The following is a 21170-nucleotide window of genomic DNA, read 5'->3' on the forward strand; positions in this document are numbered from 1 at the left end:
CTGAGGTCTGGTCGACCAAGAACCTCAGCAGTCCGAAGAAATCGGTGCGCAGGGACTCACGTGAATTACAGATGCCAAAAGGTCTCTCCATGACATTTTACACAAACGTTTATTGTTTCGTGCATACAAAGTGCAAATTGTTCAGACCTTGTTGCCCGATGACAGTACATGTCGATATGACTTCGCGGTCGAAATGCTATCACATATTGAGGACGATGATTGTTATCTCAGACGAACTGCCTTTTCCAACAAAGTGACCTTTTTTGTCAGTGGAGTAGTGAATCAACGTAATGTGCGCATTTGTGGTTTACAACCTCCTGGTGAGGTCATGGAGTGCACTAGAGGCAGTCCAAAGGTGAATCTTTGGTGTGCGCTATTGCATGATCAAATTATCAGGCCATTCTTCTTCGCTGAGGCTACCGTCACATCTGCAGTGTATCTGGACACATTGCAACTGTATGCTGTTCCTCAGCTGCTTCAGTATCACTCCAGTGTCTTGTTTCAGCAAGACGGTGCACCGCCTCATTGGGGTTTGGACGTCCGTGCCTATCTTGATATGACCTTCTCTGGGCGATGGATTGGTCGTGATGGGCCAACGGTTTGGCCTCCATGCTCTCCTGACATAACCCCATTAGACTTCTTTATATGGGGTTATGTCAAGGACAAGGTCTACCGAACACGTGTACCAGATCTTGAAACCCTGCGGCAACGGATAACCACAGTCGTTGAATCAATCCCTCCAGTGATGTTGGGTAATGTGTGGACGGAAATTGAATATCACCTAGATGTGCTATGTGCTACCAAGGGTGCGCATGTGGAAGTTTACTGATGTGTGAAAAAAACTTTGATAGTTTGTAAACAATTAGACACCAGTTTCATATTTGTATCTTACTTCTAGCCTGAGTTATCAATTTATGTAATCAGGGAAAGACTTTTTGGACACCCTGTATATCTACCTCCCCAGGATTTTGCTAGTTTTATGCTTCACATAATTTGCACATTTTGCACAGTTTTATCAAACACACTGTTATTCATCAGTTTGAAAAAAATTGCTTGCACTAATACATTTCTGTACTTAATCTCACTGTGTGGTTTCATCCAGGGATCTTGCCTAAATGATTAAATTTCATGAATATTTTTTAACATGAGTTAATTATGAAAAAATTGTTTCAAATTTCTGTAGTGAACAACATAGTTTTTCTTATGACATAAAGTCAAAATTTATTTCTTTGGTCTGTTACTATTGTATGGTGGTCACACTTCATCAGGTTGTAAGGACATATCTGAATGAAAATTGTGAATATGCTCTGGATATTTGAGATCCAGTTCTAAAATTTTTTCTATGTTAGAACTGTCTGACACAATTCCTACACAAAAAATTTTCAAAATTCTCTAGAGAAAGTCATACAAAATTAAATAAGTGGATACAGAAAGATATTGTAATACTGCCCACCTGTAAAGGCTATTCAAACCAAGACATATAATGTAAGATTTGTCAGTTTTGCCATCGTAACTAGCCACGCACCTGTTGATTGTAACTATATGTTTGCATGAACAGTGAGCAGTGTCACCTCTAATGCCTCTCTTAATAAACTGAAGTTTTTCAGTGTAAAGGCAGTGGTCTCAGTCTATAACATTCACTTGCTTGAGCAGTTCTCGGCAAATATAACCAATCTCTGCTGGGTGAAATGTTGATTCTTGTTCGGTGGTCATTTCCTTTTTCCTATTTTGTAGTAAAAACTCATTCACAGTCTTAGCAATTACATATAGTTGTTCAGCAGGACATTTCCATAATTTAGACTCACGGTATCCCTTATCATAGCCACAGCATACATAACAGCTGTGCTGAGTGGGGTACACAAATGTACCTGATTAGAATAAGACCCAGAGTAAGTGCTACAACTGCCAAGTAGCAAGTGGTTCTATCATGCATTCCATATCAGCAGAAATTACAAACAACTGCTTTAGCTTGTTGCTAAACTTGTTAAGTTTTATAAACTTGGTCCTACCACTAGACATTATACCGCTGACTGATTTAGACTGTGTACAGTCAGTTAAATGTGCATCGAACTTTTCTTTGGAATGAAAATACATGTAGCACAGACAATGCTTACATAACACAATATAATGATGAGGAATAATGCTAATATTTTCTATCCTCAGACAGTTTTTTATGCAATGGATGTGCTATGTATCTGTATTAGCAACCTGAAACATCAATATGTCTGTTCCTCATGACAACTCGAAATTCTTTCTTGTCTCACATCTTTCATGGTCACAGATAACCAGAACACTAGATGCCATTACATTAACAGACATGCTTTCATTCTTTTTTTCGAATATGAGAACGTGGTTTGCCTCTTTAGGAAACAGTATATCAGGAAAGTTTAACTTGTCTGCATACAAGAAACAGTCAGTTTCACAGTCTGCATTCCAACTTATTGGATACAAACCTACCAGAACTGACCACTTGAAATAGGCATTGTCATATGAGTCAGTGTTCATTGCTGCAATTTCATTTGCTATTGCATTTGGTAGTTTTGTGTATAGTTATGCCTAAAACACTTCATTTTTTTATGTTAAAATGCAATTGAGCTATTTCTTTCAATAACCAAAAGTTATCCCTTTCTTGAAAAGTCTCCAATTTATTTAACTGCTTCACAGAAACATTAATACAGTACCACTCATTACTAATTTTGGATGGTTCACATTCTTTGTATTTAGGTACATTTGTTTCATTTCACTTGACCTGGACAAGAGGAAGTTGCAGAATAGCACAAAATTGATTTTAAGAGGTTGGTTAGTTTGATGCCATCTGTTCTCAAAGACAAGAAGTACCTATAATCCTCAAACTCAGCCCAATCAGCTATGACACCTGTACATATTTGACAAAGATGAACATTCAGCAGCAGTCCATCCAGTATCTTTGTGTTTGGTTTACCATGCTTTGGAGACAGTTCGTTCATTATTGTGAACCTGACACTTCATTAACATAAATCATTGCTTTTTCAGTACTGCTAGGTTAGTCTCAAAGTCGATGATATTCAGCATACTGAAACTTGTCAGATAAGAGAAGACAGCCACCGCTGTTCTTCGACCTGTTCAGGTACTCAATGAAACCCATTGCTCTCTCACCACCACTGCCTTCCAGCTGCTTTCTAGATTCTGCAACATAGAATGAGAAGCTTCCCTGAGTTACAGCAAGTAATCAGTAGTGAAAGATGAAAGCTTCTTAATAACATATGTCAGACTTACATTTGCGCTGCATACATGGCCGAAGACAAGTATCAAACAATAATGATGTCTTTGATGGAATGACATCAATACCTTGTTTCAGTGGAAGCTTCAGTTTTATAATCCACCTTCCAGCAGGGACACCCAACATGGCTGGAACAGGTGGAGGAGGTGGAGGCAGTGGTAGCAGACTTGCGGCCCTCGCCATGGCATGAAGGGACAGCTGGACATGGTGGCATGCCACCAGCCCATCAATGGCGCACATCTTACAGAGGCAACAGTCTCCTCAGCTGTTGACTGTGGCTGGAATCCACTTCAGTCAGCATCCAAACCCCTGAGCCCAGACCACAGAGCCATGAGTGAAATGCGATGAGTTTCGCACCGACAGGCGTTGGTGTGGCAGCATGAGTGGATGCAGGAGGATATGTGGCTAGTGACCATGGAGCTTCTGAACTGGACTTCAATCCCCCGGAGTCCTTGACACACTTCTTCATTTGAACCTTGAATATGTGGATGAGAGATTTTGCCTCACTGTTAGATTGGGGTGAAAAGAAGGAGCAGTCTTGTTGGGAATGTATTGATGGGAGCGGGGCCTGAGGCACAAAACGTGTACCATTATCTATCACAAGCATAAAAGGCACTCCTTCAATAGAAAAATATTTAAGAGCGCCTGAATCACAGTTGCCACCAGTCAAAGGACAGCAGTTAACACATGGAAATTTAGCACTAGCAGCTAACAACCAGGAAGGATTTAGAAGAGTCCTGGGGACTCGTAGTGATCCCAAGAACAGAGCAGTACAGGCTATGGAGCACTGACTCTTGTGTAGCACACTGAGAGCAGGCCACGAAAAGATTTACAGTGTCACCACTGATACTGAAAAGCAGTGACAGAGGACAAAATAGTTATGTAAAGGATGAGAAGCTCAGCCTGGCAGGCCAACCATGCTGAATGAGGTTGACAACCTGATGCAAAACTAAATCAGTAGTGGCAGCAGCTGTGACCCAGGAGCCTGTAACAGGAAGCCCTTCTACTAAACATTGTGCCTCAACATGTTTGTGAAAACAAAGATGTTCATCTCATCAAAAGTAGGATCCAGCCCTACTGGAAGCTAGGACAGTGCATTGGTGTTGTCATGTTGCATCATAGGTTGAAAATGTATTTCACAGTTGCAGCCAAGACAGAAACAAGGTCCAGCGTTGGAGGCGATGTGCTGCTTTATTGGGAAATGAAACAGAAGGATGAAAAATAATAAAACAAATGACTTGCAGTCAGTAATGAGGTTGAACCTGGACTCATACAAGAACACATGAAACTTTTTGAGGGCACAGATGATAGCAAGTGTTTCCTTTCCAAATTGGGAGTATTATTGTTGAGTGGAGTTGAACATTTGTGATACATAAGCTACTGAACATTTGGAACTGTTCTCATATCAACTTCAGTGGTTCATTGGTATCATAGTAGATATGCTGTGAAGGCTGCACAGTATTTCAACAAGACATTTGCTCATCATCTTCAGATGACAGATTCTTTTATCATGGATTCTCAGTATGTGGAAGTGGATGAAAGGATCTTTGCATTCCATAGTCTATGATATTCCCTGTGTCACGGCGGTGTTCAACAACAACAGACTTTTCTGATGACCCATTCTGGTGTGACATCTAAGTGCAGTGCATGTATGATTTCCCACACTGAAAGGGGATTTTATATGTTCTGGTCTCCTTAGACCTAGGTTGTCTTCAACAGAACCCAGCATCCATTTTACTCTTGCTGGAGGGCAGAAGACACATTTTATTTGATGTTTCTTGAATAGCCTGCTGATCTTAAAATGACTCGCCACCAACATAGGGTAGAAAAACCATCCTCATGGAGTTCTCCATTTCTTCTGGCTGTTCCTGATGTTTAGTGCATTCTGGTTGAAATGCTTTTCAAATATGCTTATCAGAGTAACAATTCTGGAAAAACTCAGGGTGAAGAGGGCTAAGCTCTGTCGACAGATTTGCTGGATCTGAGATAACTTTAGCACTATCAACAAGAGTCCATAATACACCTCTTCGTTGGGTGGATGGTGACAACTCATAGCTCACAGATAAAGGTCAATGTGAGATGGCTTACAGAACACATGGTGACCCAAGGAACTCTTCTTTCCTGTGAACCAAAACATCCTCATATCAATGTGTGAGAATGACCCTGAGCCTGTACTGAGAGGCGTCCATAGTGAAAACCATCTGGTGTTCAAGATGGCAAGTAACCAAAATGAAGAGCAGAATGTAATTCATATTTAAAAAGTGTGTATGTCTACTCATAGGCTGGCACCCACTGAAAAGGAATGTATGAGGAGGGACCCAAAAATAACCGGAATTTCTTTCTAGAAAGCATATACTTTATTGTTTTCAAAACAAGCTTAATCTCCTTCAAAGTACTATCCATTAGCATTAATAAACTTGTCCAGACATTCATTCCAGTATTCAAACCACCTTAAAAATTGTCCTCTTTGATACCTGGTAGCACTTTCATGACATTGCGTTTTACATCTTCCACATCCGCAAAACGTTTCCCTCTCGAGTCTCTTTTCATCCTCTGGAATAGGAAGAAGTCTGAGGCTACTAAATATGGCGAATAGGGAGCATGGGCAAAAGTAGTCATCTTTGTTGAGGCCAAAAACTGGCAAACACTTAGAGCCGTGTGTACGGGAGCATTGTCGTGATGCAGGAACCACGTGCCAGAATCCCACAAAGCTGGACATTTTTGAGACAAACTTCTGCAAAGCCATTTCATAACCTCCAAATAGAATTGTTGGTTTACTGTCTGGTTTTCAGGGATAAATTCAGAGTGTGGGATCCCTTTGATGTCACAAAAAGCAGATCAACATTGTTTTCACATTCGATTTCACTTGTCAAGCTTTTTTGGTCAAGGTGAGCCAGGTGACTTCCATTGTGATGACAGTTGTTTACTTTCTGGATCGTACTCATAGCACCATGACTCATCAACTGTAATGATTTTGTTGAAAAAATGTGGATCATCTTGAACATGTCCTTCATTTCAAGACAGGCTTGAACGCAACAATCCCTTTGATCTCCAGTAAGAAGCTTCGGCACGAATTTTGCTGCCACTCTTTGCATCCCCATTTTGATGGTCAAGATGCACTGAATTGAGCTCCAGGACAACCACCTGGAAAAGTTCTGGAGTTAGTCAACTGTCCTGCGTCTATCTTCACTGATGAGATCATGGATGTTGTCGATGTTGTCTTTGCTTCAAGCAGTTGAAGGTCAACCGGAATGGGGCTGATCTTCAACCACCATTTCTCCCTTCTTAAACCGAGAAAACCATTCGTACACTTGCATTTTACTAAGAGCATGGTCTTTGTAGGCTGTCTGAATCGTCGCAACAGTTTCTGCTGCGTTCTTGCTGGGCAAGAAACAAAACATCACTGCCGCACATTGTTCATAAGAACTAGCCATTTCCTCATGTCACCTCTGCACTGTACGCACACTCAAAGAACTGCCAAAGAAACCACACTTCTCACTGTTGAGTGATGCCGCGTGGCAGAATGTCTCAGCAGAGCTCCTACTACAACCCTTTGGCAGTAAAACCTGCTACTACAAGTACACGATGTGCAGCATTACGATTCCAGTTACTTTTCGGTCGCCCCTCATACTTGTGGGTGGAGTGGGACAATGCAGCCATATCCAGGATAAAATTGTGATAGTAAGTCATTTGACCGAAAAATTCTTGGAGTTCTTTGATGCTTGGAGGGTGAGGCAGAGCTGTGACCTTGGTGACTTGGTGTCATAAAGGCTTACCACCATCTCAAAAACCTCAAACCCCGAATACACAGCATGTTACTGAAAGAGGTGTGAGATGGCAAAGTTGCATATCAATACTGCAAAATGCAAGACCATGAACAAGGTGCAAAAGTTATGTAAATGCTATTCTGTGGATGCACACACCACAACAATGTCATCAAGATAGCTGATGCAGCAGTTGTTCCAAAAAACTGCTGAAAATTTGCCACGTTGCTAGCCACACTGAACAGCAGGCATTGTTATTGACACAACCCAAAGGGCAAGTAAACTACAAGGAGCCTTTTAGAATCCTCATCTAATGGAAGCTGGAAATAGGCTTCATATAATTCAGTTTTTGAGAGAAATAGGGCCCCGATGGGCTTAGCCAATAACTTTTGTGGAATGGACAAAGTATAGGTGTCAACAATAGATTGAATGTTAAGGGAAACTTTAAAATTGCTGCAGAGATGAAACTTACCAATCAGCTTTTAGCAATGATTAGGGGTAGACCACTCACTCAATGTAATGGGCTATAGGATCCTCAATTATGTCAGCCTGTCCAATTCTGATTTCACTTGGTCACACAAAGCCACAGGAATAGGACGTGCACAGTGCAGCTGTACTGTAGTTTCAGGGTAATGTGGGCTGTTTGTTGCAGCTCACCAAATGTCTAGTAACCAGAGAAAGTGCCAGGTATCCCAATTCCATAAAAGTTTGTCAGTTCAATAATGTTAGGGGGGCACCCGTGTCCACATCTTGTCTGAGCACTCTGTCCATCACTCACACTTCAAAACAGTTTGTAATGACTTATGAGAACTGTAGACACACAATTAACATCAATGTTTATGTCCATAGGATGATGCTGGGTGCAACACACAGATGCTATGTCATTTTTCCCTACATTTGCTGCAAGTTGCTCAATGCTTAGGGCACATGGCCCTGTCATGTTGCATGAAACAGTACAGGTAAGATGGGTGTGTGGAACACTGCCATTACTACAGTTGCTGTGATTGTTGTTAGGCACATCACTGTCCAGGGCAGTGTAGAGGACACGTTTGTACAGCTGCCATGTCACCTCCCCCCAAGAGCTGACTGATGTCCAATGAGCAGGAACAGGAGCAACTGCAGTGATGTCACACTGAGCCTCAATCTGATCTCACTGGTAGCATGAGATACCTCAAACAATTGAGCAATATTTTACACTTCAGCCAAATGTGGATTCTCGCACTGTGGCACACTGATACACCTCCTTGTTAAGAGCCAACCAAATGATGGTATCACAGCCAACAAGCCCAACACAGCTGTTTAGGGTGTTTTATGACAGTGTCAGTACTCTACATGAGCTGCAATGACATGTGTGTATTTATGGTGATAATTTGACAAAATCTTATACATTTTGTCATAAAAACATGATACCAGTTCCAGGCTGGGACTAACTGGAACAACAACTGGTAGATCTGAGGAGAAATCCATGATACGGCCTAGGAGGCCTTACTCATGTTTGCATCTTGACTCCAAAAGAGAGGAAGTGTTGCCAAAGTTGCTTCTCATAAGCCTTCTAGTCTTTGGCCACATCATCACAAGAGGGAAAGGGTGACAGGTATGCCAACACTGTAGAAGCCTGCATCGTCAATGTGGCTAACAAGTTTCTAATAGCAATTGTAAGAACCTGATGCTACTTGAGGAGAGATTGGTACACTCTCTACATGGACAGAAAAACCGGAGGAACAAACAAATAGAGTGAGTACATGGAAGTGAAAATTATACTCATCGACAGTTGTATCATACTGTAAAACACAAACAACAGCATGCCCACAATGAATCAAACTTTATTCTTCTTCCCCATACAAGGGAACAACAGTGAAGAACATAGACACAAACATAGAAACCATGCAGGTACTGTTACAAGTAATTGCTGTCAATAAGTATGGACACAGAATGTGGGCAGGAGCCTGCTGCACTGCATTTGTAAAGAGAAGGACTCTGGTAGATCACACAGCAAATGCTGTGCCAAGTGCCCAAGTCATGTGGCCCACATTATGTGGCCTCCGGTAGACAGCCCGCATAGATGCCATTGACAGAATACTCAAAGTGTAGTGTGCCAGCAGCCTGATGCCACAACACATATCCAAGTATTACATACAGGATTATAACAATGACAGTTTTAAGATAAGAGATAATAACAAGATATATGCTTTTCAATAATTTATTATTTGTTCCACAAGCCATGCAGCTTGTGGTACAGTAAGCTTTTAAGTTACTTTATCTAGGTGATATGGCCGTTTTGAAATTTTATCTATATAATATAAACTATTTACATGTGTTATTATCATAAAATTTGCACTGTACTTAATATTTACTTCAGTATCATGTTTAGGCCTATGTTTGCTGTTAGTTTGTTCACTGTTTTTAGTATTTATGGTTATTTTTCATAGGTTTGAATTTGCAGACTCACTCATCATGAAGAAAATGTGTGTAACTATAAAAAAACAACAATTAAAAATAAACAAAAAAATTTAAAACAAAATAAAAATGGTAAAATGATTGAAAATTTAAAAAATGAAAAAATAAAAGAAATAAAACAAAAACCCTCCACCAGGTATGTCACACTGATGTCTGGTGAGTTTTACATGCTTTGAGGACACAGTAGGCTATACTGAACAGGTTGAACCATACCAGTTAGGTAAACACAGAGGAGCCAGGCTAGATTAGATTAGATTAGATTAGATTAGTACTTGTTCCATAGATCATGAATACGACACTTCGTAATGATGTAGAACGTGTCAGGTTAATAAAAGGTGTCTATACAAGATATTACATTAGACAAAATATTACATGACACTCAATAATTTTCTTTTTTTTTTCCTTTTTTGTGGAGGTTGAGAAATTACCCACTTAGTATATCTAAAAATTCATCTAATGAGTAGAAGGACTTGCTATTAAGGAATTCTTTTAATTTCCTTTTAAATGCTATATGGCTATCTGTCAGACTTTTGATGCTGTTAGGTAAGTGACCAAAGACTTTTATGGCAGTATAATTTACCCCCTTCTGAGCCAAAGTTAGATTTAACCGTGAGTAGTGAAGATCATCCTTTCTCCTAGTGTTGTAGCCATGGACACTGCTGTTACTTTTGAATTTGTTCGGATTGTTAATAACAAATTTCATGTTGTTGTTGTTGTTGTTGTTGTCTTCAGTCCTGAGACTGGTTGGATGCAGCTCTCCGTGCTACTCTATCCTGTGCAAGCTTCTTCATCTCCCAGTACCTACTGCAACCTACATCCTTCTGAATCTGCTTAGTGTACTCATCTCTCGGTCTCCCTCTATGATTTTTACCCTCCACGCTGCCCTCCAATGCTAAATTTGTGATCCCTTGATGCCTCAAAACATGTCCTACCAACCGATCCCTTCTTCTAGTCAAGTTGTGCCACAGACTTCTCTTCTCCCCAATCCTATTCAATACCTCCCCATTAGTTACGTGCTCTATCCACCTTATCTTCAGTATTCTTCTGTAGCACCACATTTCGAAAGCTTCTATTCTCTTCTTGTCCAAACTAGTTATCGTCCATGTTTCACTTCCATACATGGCTACACTCCAACCAAATACTTTCAGAAACGACTTCCTGATACATAAATCTATATTCGATTATAACAAATTTCTCTTCTTCAGAAACACTTTCCTTGCCATTGCCAGTCTACAATTTATATCCTCTCTACTTCGACCATCATCAGTTATTTTACTTCCTAAATAGCAAAACTCCTTTACTACTTTAAGTGTCTCATTTCCTAATCTAATTCCCTCAGCATCACCCAATTTAATTTGACTACATTCCATTATCATCGTTTTGCTTTTGTTAATGTTCATCTTATATCCTCCTTTCAAGACACTGTCCATTCCGTTCAACTGCTCTTCCAAGTCCTTTGCCGTCTCTGACAGAATTACAATGTCATCGGCGAACCTCAAAGTTTTTACTTCGTCTCCATGAATTTTAATACCTACTCCAAATTTTTCTTTTGTTTCCTTTACTGCTTGCTCAATATACAGATTGAATAACATCGGGGAGAGGCTACAACCCTGTCTCACTCCTTTCCCAACCACTGCTTCCCTTTCATGCCCCTCGACTCTTATGACTGCCATCTGGTTTCTGTACAAATTATAAATAGCCTTTCGCTCCCTGTATTTTACCCCTGCCACCTTTAGAATTTGAAAAAGAGTATTCCAGTCAACATTGTCAAAAGCTTTCTCTAAGTCTACAAATGCTAGAAATGTAGGTTTGCCTTTTCTTAATCTTTCTTCTAAGATAAGTCGTAAGGTCAGTATTGCCTCACGTGTTCCAACATTTCGACGGAATCCAAACTGATCCTCCCCGAGGTCTGCATCTACCAGTTTTTCCATTCGTCTGTAAAGAATTCGCGTTAGTATTTTGCAGCCGTGGCTTATTAAACTAATAGTTCGGTAATTTTCACATCTGTCAGCACCTGCTTTCTTTGGGATTGGAATTATTATATTCTTCTTGAAGTCTGAGGGTATTTTGCCTGTCTCATACATCTTGCTCACCAGCTGGTAGAGTTTTGTCAGGACTGGTTGTCCCAAGACCGTCAGTAGTTCTAATGGAATGTTGTCTACTCCGGGGGCCTTGTTTCGACTCAGGTCTTTCAGTGCTCTGTCAAACTCTTCACGCAGTATCGTATCTCCCATTTCGTCTTCATCTACATCCTCTTCCATTTCCATAATATTGTCCTCAAGTACATCGCCCTTGTATAAACCTTCTATATACTCCTTCCACCTTTCTGCCTTCCCTTCTTTGCTTAGAACTGGGCTGCCATCTGAGCTCTTGATATTCATACACGTGGTTCTCTTCTCTCCAAAGGTCTCTTTAATTTTCCTGTAGGCAGTATCTATCTTACCCCTAGTGAGATAAGCTTCTACATCCTTACATTTGTCCTCTAGCCATCCCTATTTAGCCATTTTGCACTTCCTGTCGATCTCATTTTTGAGACGTTTGTATTCCTTTTTGCCTGCTTCATTTACTGCATTTTTATATTTTCTCCTTTCATCAATTAAATTTAATATTTCTTCTGTTACCCAAGGATTTCTAGCAGCCCTCGTCTTTGTACCTACTTTATCCTCTGCTGCCTTCACTACTACATCCCTCAGAGCTACCCATTCTTCTTCTACTGTATTTCTTTCCCCTATTCCTGTCAATTGTTCCCTTATGCTCTCCCTGAAACTCTGTACAACCTCTGGTTCTTTCAGTTTATCCAGGTCCCATCTCCTTAATTTCCCACATTTTTGCAGTTTCTTCAGTTTTAATCTACAGGTCATAACCAATAGATTGTGGTCAGAGTCCACATCTGCCCCTGGAAATGTCTTACAACTTAAAACCTGGTTCCTAAATCTCTGTCTTACCATTATATAATCTATCTGATACCTTTTAGTATCTCCAGGGTTCTTCCACGTATACAACCTTCTTTCATGATTCTTAAACCAAGTGTTAGCTATGATTAAGTTGTGCTCTGTGCAAAATTCTACCAGGCGGCTTCCTCTTTCATTTCTTAGCCCCAATCCATATTCACCTACTATGTTTCCTTCTCTCCCTTTTCCTACACTCGAATTCCAGTCACCCATTACTATTAAATTTTCGTCTCCCTTCACTATCTGAATAATTTCTTTTATTTCATCGTACATTTCTTCAATTTCTTCATCATCTGCAGAGCTAGTTGGCATATAAACTTGTACTACTGTAGTAGGTGTAGGCTTCGTATCTATTTTGGCCACAATAATGCGTTCACTATGCTGTTTGTAGTAGCTTACCCGCATTCCTATTTTCCTATTCATTATTAAACCTACTCCTGCATTACCCCTATTTGATTTTGTGTTTATAACCCTGTAGTCACCTGACCAGAAGTCTTGTTCCTCCTGCCACCGAACTTCACTAATTCCCACTATATCTAACTTTAACCTATCCATTTCCCTTTTTAAATTTTCTAACCTACCTGCGCGATTAAGGGATCTGACATTCCACGCTCCGATCCGTAGAACGCCAGTTTGCTTTCTCCAGATAACGACATCCTCCTGAGTAGTCCCCGCCCGGAGATCCGAATGGGGGACTATTTTACCTCCGGAATATTTTACCCAAGAGGATGCCATCATCATTTAATCATACAGTAAAGCTGCATGTCCTCGGGAAAAATTACGGCTGTAGTTTCCCCTTGCTATCAGCCGTTCGCAGTACCAGCACAGCAAGGCCGTTTTGGTTAATGTTGCAAGGCCAGATCAGTCAATCATCCAGACTGTTGCCCCTGCAACTACTGAAAAGGCTGCTGCCCCTCTTCAGGGACCACACATTTGTCTGGCCTCTCAACAGATACCCCTCCGTTGTGGTTGCACCTACGGTACGGCCATCTGTATCGCTGAGGCACGCAAGCCTCCCCACCAACGGCAAGGTCCATGGTTCATGGGGGGGAACAAATTTCATAAGTGAATATATGACAATCTCGAACAACATTATTTGAAAGACAATATAACAGCCTATACCAGATCAGTCATCACCAGAATCAACAAAAATGTACATTAGTTTCCAAGCTATGGAAGTCTAATGTCAAAATTGTTGTAGTGTAGAAGTTAGGAACCAGAATGAAAAATACTCCTATCACAGCTGAAAAAAGGTTAATATATCATGGGCAGAGTTAGGGATATAAAAGAAGGGAACTAGCTTTCTGACTTATCTGGCAGTTTCACATACATTTAAATCAACCATCTTCAGATATTCATGCTTTTTTACATTAACCCCACTTCCCCAACATATTGAGCTCTCTTAGCGGCAGTGTTGCAATTTATAAGTTAAGTCCCAGATACAGCGCCCAAAATCCATAAGATTTACAGCCATAGTAAACAATATATAATATCATATACTAACAAAGAGATAGAGGGGCTGGCCAGTACTTACCTCAGCTCAGTACAGCTGATAAAAACACAAAAAACAACCGAAAATTTAAGTTCCTAGCTTTCGGAATAAATGTTTCTTCATCAGGGAGGAGAGAGGGGAAAGAAAGGGAAGAAGGGAAAGTGGATTTAGTTACTCACAACCCAGGTTATGAATCAACAGGGAAAGGAAAACAGGGAGGGTAGCAAGGATGGAGGCATGGTTGACAGAGGGAAGCCAAAGATATTCTACTGTAGGTACTGTGCCAGCTTCAAACCAAAGAGGATGCATACAGAAGTAAAGAGGTGTATAGTATAAAGATGTAGGATGGAAAGATGCATGAATGGCTAAAGAGGAAAGGGAAAGAGGAGAAGACTGAAAAGTAAATGGGAGTGAGGTTGTTTAACGTAGGTTCAGTCCAGGGGGATGGCGGGATGAAAGGATGTGCTGGAGTGCAAGTTCCCATCTCCGCAGATCAGAGGGACTGGTGTTGGGTGGAAGAAGCCAAATGGCACATACGGTGTAGCAGGTTCCTAGGTCCCTAGAATTATGCTGGACGGCATGCTCCGCTACTGAGTATTGGACATCTCCTAGGCGGACAGTTCGTCTCTGTCCGTTCATGCGCTCAGCCAGTTTAGTTGTTGTCATACCAATGTAAAAGGCTGTGCAGTGCAGGCATGTCAGCTGATAAATGACATGTGTAGTTTCACACATGGCCCTGCCTTGAATTGTGTATGTTTTACCAGTAGCGGGGCTGGAGTAGGTGGTTGTGGGGGGATGCATGGGGCAGGTTTTGCAGCGGGGTCGGTTACAGGGGTAGGAACCGCTGGGTAGAGAAGGTAGTCTGGGAATATTGTAGGGTTTAACAAGGATGTTACGGAGGTTAGGGGGACGACGAAAGGCAACTCCCAGTGGTGTGGGGAGAATTTTGTCAAGGGATGATCTCATTTCAGGGGTTGACTTGAGAAAGTCATATCTCTGGCGGAGTAATTTATTGATGTATTCGAGGCCAGGATAATATTGGGTGACAAGGGGAATGCTTCTGTGTGGTCTGAGGGTAGGAATATTGTTGTTGGATGGGGAGGAATGTATTGTTCGGGAGATCTGTTTGTGGACAAGGTCTGCGGGATAGTTGTGGGAGAGGAAAGCTCTGGTCAGGCTATTGGTGTAATTGTTGAGGGATTCGTCATTGGAGCAGATACGTTTGCCACGAATACCTAGGCTGTAGGGAAGGGAGCGTTTGATGTGGAATGGATGGCAGCTATCAAAGTGAAGGTACTGTTGTTTGTTGGTGGGTGTGATATGGACAGAGGTGTGGATGTGAGCTTCAACAAGATGAAGGTCAACATCCAGGAAGGTGGCTTGGGTTTTGGAGAAGGACCAGGTGAATTCAGATTCGAAAAGGAGTTGAGGTTATGGAGGAAATTAAGGAGTGTTTCTTCACCATGAGTCCAGACCACAAAGATGTCATCTATAAACCTGTACCAGGCCAGGGGAAGCAGCTGTTGGGTCTTCAGGAAAGCCTCCTCCATGCGGCCCATGAAGAGGTTGGCATAGGACAGAGCCATCATGGTTCCTATGGCAGTTCCCCTGATTTGTTTGTAGGTCTGGCCTTCAAAAGTGAAGTAATTATGGGTGAGGATGAAGTTGGTAAGTGTGATAAGGAACGAGGCTTTTGGAAGATCTTCGGGTGGGCATTGGGAGAGGTAGTGCTCAAGGGCAGAGAGACCATGGGTGTGTGGGATGTTTGTGTAAAGGGATGTAGCATCTATTGTGACAAGAAAGGTTTCAGGTGGGAGAGAAAGGAATGGATTTGAGGCATTCTAGGAAGTGGTTTGTGTCCTTGATGTAGGATGGGAGTCTGCGGGTGATAGGTTGGAGGTGTTGGTCTACCAGAGCTGAGATACGTTCTGTTGGGGCTTTGAAGCCTGCTACAATGGGATGGCCAGGATGGTTCTCTTTGTGGATTTTGGGTAATAGGTAGAAGGTAGGGGTACGTGGCTCAGGTGGAGTGAGTAAGTCTATGGAAGCCGTTGTGAGACCTTGTGAGGGACCTTGGATTTTTAAGATTTTCTGCAGCTCAGTCTGGATGGAGGGAATGGGATCCTGGGTAACAGCTTTGTAGGTTGAGGTGTTGGAGAGTTGACGCAGTCCTTCTGCCACATACTCCACATGGTCAAGTACCATAGTTGTGGAGCCTTTATCCGCCGGAAGGATTACAATAATCTTCAAGGAAAATTACTGGTGAGAAGAACATCCCGACAACCCCCAACATCACCCCAGCTGAATCCCGTGCCATTAAGCAGCTGAAAACAGATCGCTCTATTGTAATCCTTCCGGTGGATAAAGGCTCCACAACTGTGGTACTTGACCGTGTGGAGTATGTGGCAGAAGGACTGCGTCAATGAGGATGCAGAACGCAATAGAAACCTCTGCATTAAAGATAAATAATGTGTATCCACAGGACATGTAGCCTGTGGTTAAAGATGTGTCTTGATAATCTCTCCATTGGCAAAACATCCCAGAATTGTCCCCCATTTGGATGTCTGGAAGGGGACTGCCAAGGGGGAGATGCCCTTGAGAAAAAGATTGAATAACCAATGGAAGGGTCATCTACTAGTTGAGGTGTGGAATGTCAGAAGTTTGAATGTGGTAGGAAAGCTTTAAAACCTGAACAGGCAAATGCAGATGCTCAACCTAGATATAGTAGGGGTCAGTGAAGTGAAATGGAAAGAACACAACAATTTCTGGTCACATGAGCATAGGGTACTATCAACAACAGCAGAAAATGGTATAATGGGAGTAGGGTTCTTCATGAATAGAAAGGTAGGACAGAGACTGTGTTATGTTAACAGTTCAGTGATAGTATTGTTCATATCAAAATCAGTAACAAATCTATACTGACAATGATAGTTAGATATACATGCTGGTGTTGCAAGCTGGAGATGAAGAGATTGAGAAAGTATATGAGGACTTTGAATGGGTATTTCAGTATGTAAGGGAGATGAAAATCTAACAGTCTTGGGGTCTGGAACACAGTTGTACAGGAAGGAGTAGCAGAAAGGGTTGTGGGAGAATATGGGCTTGGTACTAGAAATGAGAGAGAAGAAAGACCATCCGACTTCTGTAATAAATTTCAGCTAGTAGCAGTTAATACTCTGTAGGAGGTATACTCGGAAATGATCAGGAGATATGGGAAGATTTCAGTTAGACTATGTCATGTCAGAGATTGCAAAATCAGGTACTGGACTGTAAGATGTACCCAGGAGCAGATACAGACTCAGAGCACAATGTGACAGTGATGAAGAGCAGTCTGAAGTTAGAGAGATTAATCACTAGAATAAATACACAAAGAACTGTGATCAGAAGTACAAGGCTTCAGGTACTGCAATAATAATAACTCAGTGGGCAGTACGTTGAGGAGGAATAGACATCTCTAAAAATGTCAGCCACAGAATCTGGAAAGAAAAACATAGGTACAAAGACGTAACTACGAAGAGACCATGGGTAACAGAAAAAATACTTAATTTGATCAATGAATGAAGGAAGTACAAAAAGTTCAAGGAAATTCAGGAATACAAGTCACTTAGGAATGAAATAAATGGTAAGTGCAGAGAAGTTAAGATGAAGTGACTGCATGAAAAATATGAAGAAACTGAAAATAAATTATTGTTGGAAGGACTGACAGCATATAGAAAAGTCACAACAACCTTCAGTGAAATTAAAAGCAAGGATGGTAACATAAAGAGTACACTGGGAACTCCATCATTATATGCAGAGGAGAGAGTGGAGAGGTGGAAACAGTAAATTGAAGGTCTCTATGAGCATGAAGATATGCCTGATGTGATAGAAGAAGAAACATGAGTTGATAAGAAGAGATGGGGATCCAGAATCAGAATTTAAAACCACTTTAGAAGACTTAAGGTCAAATAAGGCAGAAGAGGCAGATAACATTCCATCGCAATTTCTAACATCAATGGGGGAAGTGGCTACAAAATGGTTATTTATGTTGGTGAGTCAAATGTATGAGTCTGGTGATATACCATCCGACTTTCGGAAACATATCATCCACACAATCCTGAACCCTGCAAGAGCTAACAAGTGCAAGAATTATTGCTCTGAGCACTATGGGACTTAACATCTATGGTCATCAGTCCCCTAGAACTTAGAACTACTTAAACCTAACTAACCTAAGGACATCATACAACACCCAGCCATCACAAGGCAGAGAAAATCCCTGAGCCCACCAGGAATCGAACCCGGGAACCGGGGCGTGGGAAGTGAGAACGCTACCGCACGACCATGAGATGCGGGCTTAACAGATCATACTTCCAGGATTCTGACAAGAATAGTGTGTAGGAGAATGGAAAATAAAATTGAGAATGTGATAGTTAATGATCAGTTTGGCTTTAGGAAAGGTAAAGGCACCAGAGAGGCAATTTATGATGTTGTGGTTGATAATGGAAGCAAGACTGAAAAAAATCAGAATGTGTTCATAGGATTTGCCAATCAGGAAAAAGCATTAGATAATGTTGAATGAAGCAAGATATTTGAGATTCTGAGGAAAATAGGGATAATCTATAGGAAGAGACAGGTAATGTACAATATGTACGAGAGCCAAGAGTGAAAGACCAAGAACAAAGTGTCTGGATTAAAAAGTGTCTAAGACAGGCATTTAGTTTTTTGCCTCTACTGTTCAATCTGTACATCAAACAAGCAGTGATGGAAATAAAAGAAACATCCAGGGTTGGAACTAAAATTCTAGGTGAGAGGATATGAATTATACGATTTGCTGATGACATTGCTACCCTCAGTGAAAGTGAAGAAGGCCGCATGGAATGGCCATGTGGTCTGGGGCACCCTGTCAAGGATTGTGCGGCCCCTCCCATTGAGGTTCGAGTCCTCCCACAGGCATGGGTGAGTGTTTTGTTCTTAGCATAAGTTAGTTTAAGCTAGTTTAATTAGAGTGTAAGTCTAGGGACCAATGACCTCAGCAGTTTGGTCCCTTAGGAATTCATACACATTTAGAAAGTGAAGAAGAATTACATGATCTGCTGAATGGAATGAAGTCTAATGAGTACAGGATATGGGCTGAGAGTAAATCGAAGATAGACGAAAGTAATGAGAAGTAGGAGAAATGTGAACAGTGCAAAACTTACATTGGGATTGATGGTCAGGAAGTACATGAAAGGCTTCTACTATATGGGCAGCAAAATAACCAATGATGAATGGAGCAAGGAGGACATCAAAAGCAGACTAGCACTGGAAAAATGGGCATTCCTGGCCAAGAGAAGTCTACTAGTATCAAACATAGACCTTAATTTGAGGAAGAAATTTCTGAGAATCTACATTTGGAGCACAGCGTTGTATGGTAGTGAAGCATAGTCTGTGGAAAAAGTGGAACAGAAGAGAATTAAAGCATTTCAGCTGTGGTGCTATGACAAATGTTGAAAATTAGGTGGACTGATGAAATAAATAATGAAGAGGTCTACACAGAATTGGAGAGTAAAGGAACATTATACAGTAAACACTGATAAGAAGAATGGATTGGATGATAGGACATCTGTTAAGACATGACGGAATAACTTCCATATTACTAGAGGGAACGGTAGAGTGTAGAAACTGCTGAGGAATACAGAGACTGATGATGATGATGATGATGGAGAGGGTTGTGTGGGTCAATGATGGCAAGGTCTTCAGAGACCACTCAGTAACAGATTGAGACAGATGTCAAGAAAAGACTCAGAACAGTAAGATAAAACAGAGTGTAAAACACAGATAACAAGCTTGGAAAAATATATGCCTACCCACACTGAAGCGTGGGACGAAGCATGCTGCCATCAGTAAAACATGGGAAACACAGGCAGAAGTAGTAGAGGGAGCTAAAACAATATATGGAAGTGGTTGGCTGACCATAAGGAAAAAAGGGAGGAGCCAGCCACTTTACAATACACTATAACCTCCAGCCTAAAAGTTTAGGCCAGAGTCCAGACACATCACAAAACTTTAAAACCCCAGACACACATGTGTCATCATTAACTAAAAAACAGGGCACATCCCCATCAACTTGTGCTTCTGCCATTGCATCACAGTACAAAATGCTGTCTGTTAAAATGTGGTGGACAGAGACGTGCACACCAAAAGCATAACAAAACAGGGGATCCTCCTGCCGTAATAGAAAGCTATGCATGAGAGACAGTGCCCAATCCGAAGACGTGTGAGGGTCACTTCTTCCTGCCTGAACAACCGCAGGAGGAACGCCATGGCCTAGTTGTTGACTTCACCAACCACAGTTTATTGGCCGTCACTGTCAGCCATTCTTCCTCCCACAACTCCAAGCACTTCTTGTGGAGTGCAGAGATGACAGACTGCAAGGGAATAGGACACTGGACCATGGAATACACCCAACAAATAATTGAGGATGTAGGTTGCAAGTGCTCAGATGCTACTCTGAGATGATGTGGTTGGCACAGGAGAAGGAGTCTTTTGTGTGTTGTGTGTGTGTGTGTGTGTGTGTGTGTGTGTGTGTGTGTGCGTGTGTAAATGTTTTTAACATATATTCCAGGTGAAGGTTTCATTTTTTTGATACTGTGTGTACATATGTGAGATGACTTGAGTTAAACTTTTTGATAAATAATACAGGCTTTTCAGATACTTTTGAACAGGGCACCATAATGGCCACTAGCACAACTAGGCTAGTTCCACTAACTTAGATTCTTTTATTTCCCACCAATGCCATTCTGCATTGATTTAAATTCCCCACCAATACTATCTTGAATTTTTGATTTTCCCACCATCTAGCACTTTTAAATTTCCCTTCACCTCCACCTGGTCTTTTTTGACAGCTGCACCTCCAACTAGTGGCACATGTTTGACTATATGCCAGATTGTTAGTAGCTATACCACTGTGTACAAAATAATCAATGAACAAATAGAAATATTACTTGTACTACATCACAAACTCACATTGTATATGCTGGAAAAGAAGTTTTGTTTGGTATCCTTGGACCAATATAAGGTGGTAAACCATAAGTATTTGGACCTGGTATCTTATCTCCAGGTCGTTGCTTGGTTCTACTTTTCATTGTATACACAGGAGCTCGATCTTCCTTCATGGGAGGGACCCTCTCCACCCAATATGCTCCAGGTCCAGGAACACGACATGTAGCTGAAGCCAAAGGTACAGATCAAATATAGATTTCAGAAAATGCACAAAACATTGATTACAT

The 21170-nt window shown here is 41.3% G+C and overlaps 1 protein-coding gene across 3 annotated transcripts in view; it reads right to left on the bottom strand.

Moving 5' to 3' along the window:
• LOC126366002 (outer dense fiber protein 3-like protein 2) overlaps nt 1-21170 on the bottom strand; it is a 58771-nt gene that overhangs the window by 25296 nt on the left and 12305 nt on the right. Inside the window, exons 3-4 of one of the 3 annotated variants that reach the window (XM_050008833.1) lie at nt 20908-21109; nt 2622-3165 (exon numbers count right to left, since the gene is read on the bottom strand). In XM_050008833.1, coding sequence (XP_049864790.1) covers nt 3159-3165; nt 20908-21109 — 209 coding nt within the window. In that variant the 3' untranslated portion in view covers nt 2622-3158. Of the gene's footprint in view, nt 1-2621; nt 3166-9435; nt 9497-20907; nt 21110-21170 lie in introns of those variants that run through there. The other 2 variants (XM_050008832.1, XM_050008831.1) reach the window with 2 other exon arrangements.

Source organism: Schistocerca gregaria, chromosome 4 (assembly GCF_023897955.1).
Source record: "Schistocerca gregaria isolate iqSchGreg1 chromosome 4, iqSchGreg1.2, whole genome shotgun sequence".
Classification (NCBI taxonomy): Eukaryota; Metazoa; Arthropoda; class Insecta; order Orthoptera; family Acrididae; genus Schistocerca; species Schistocerca gregaria.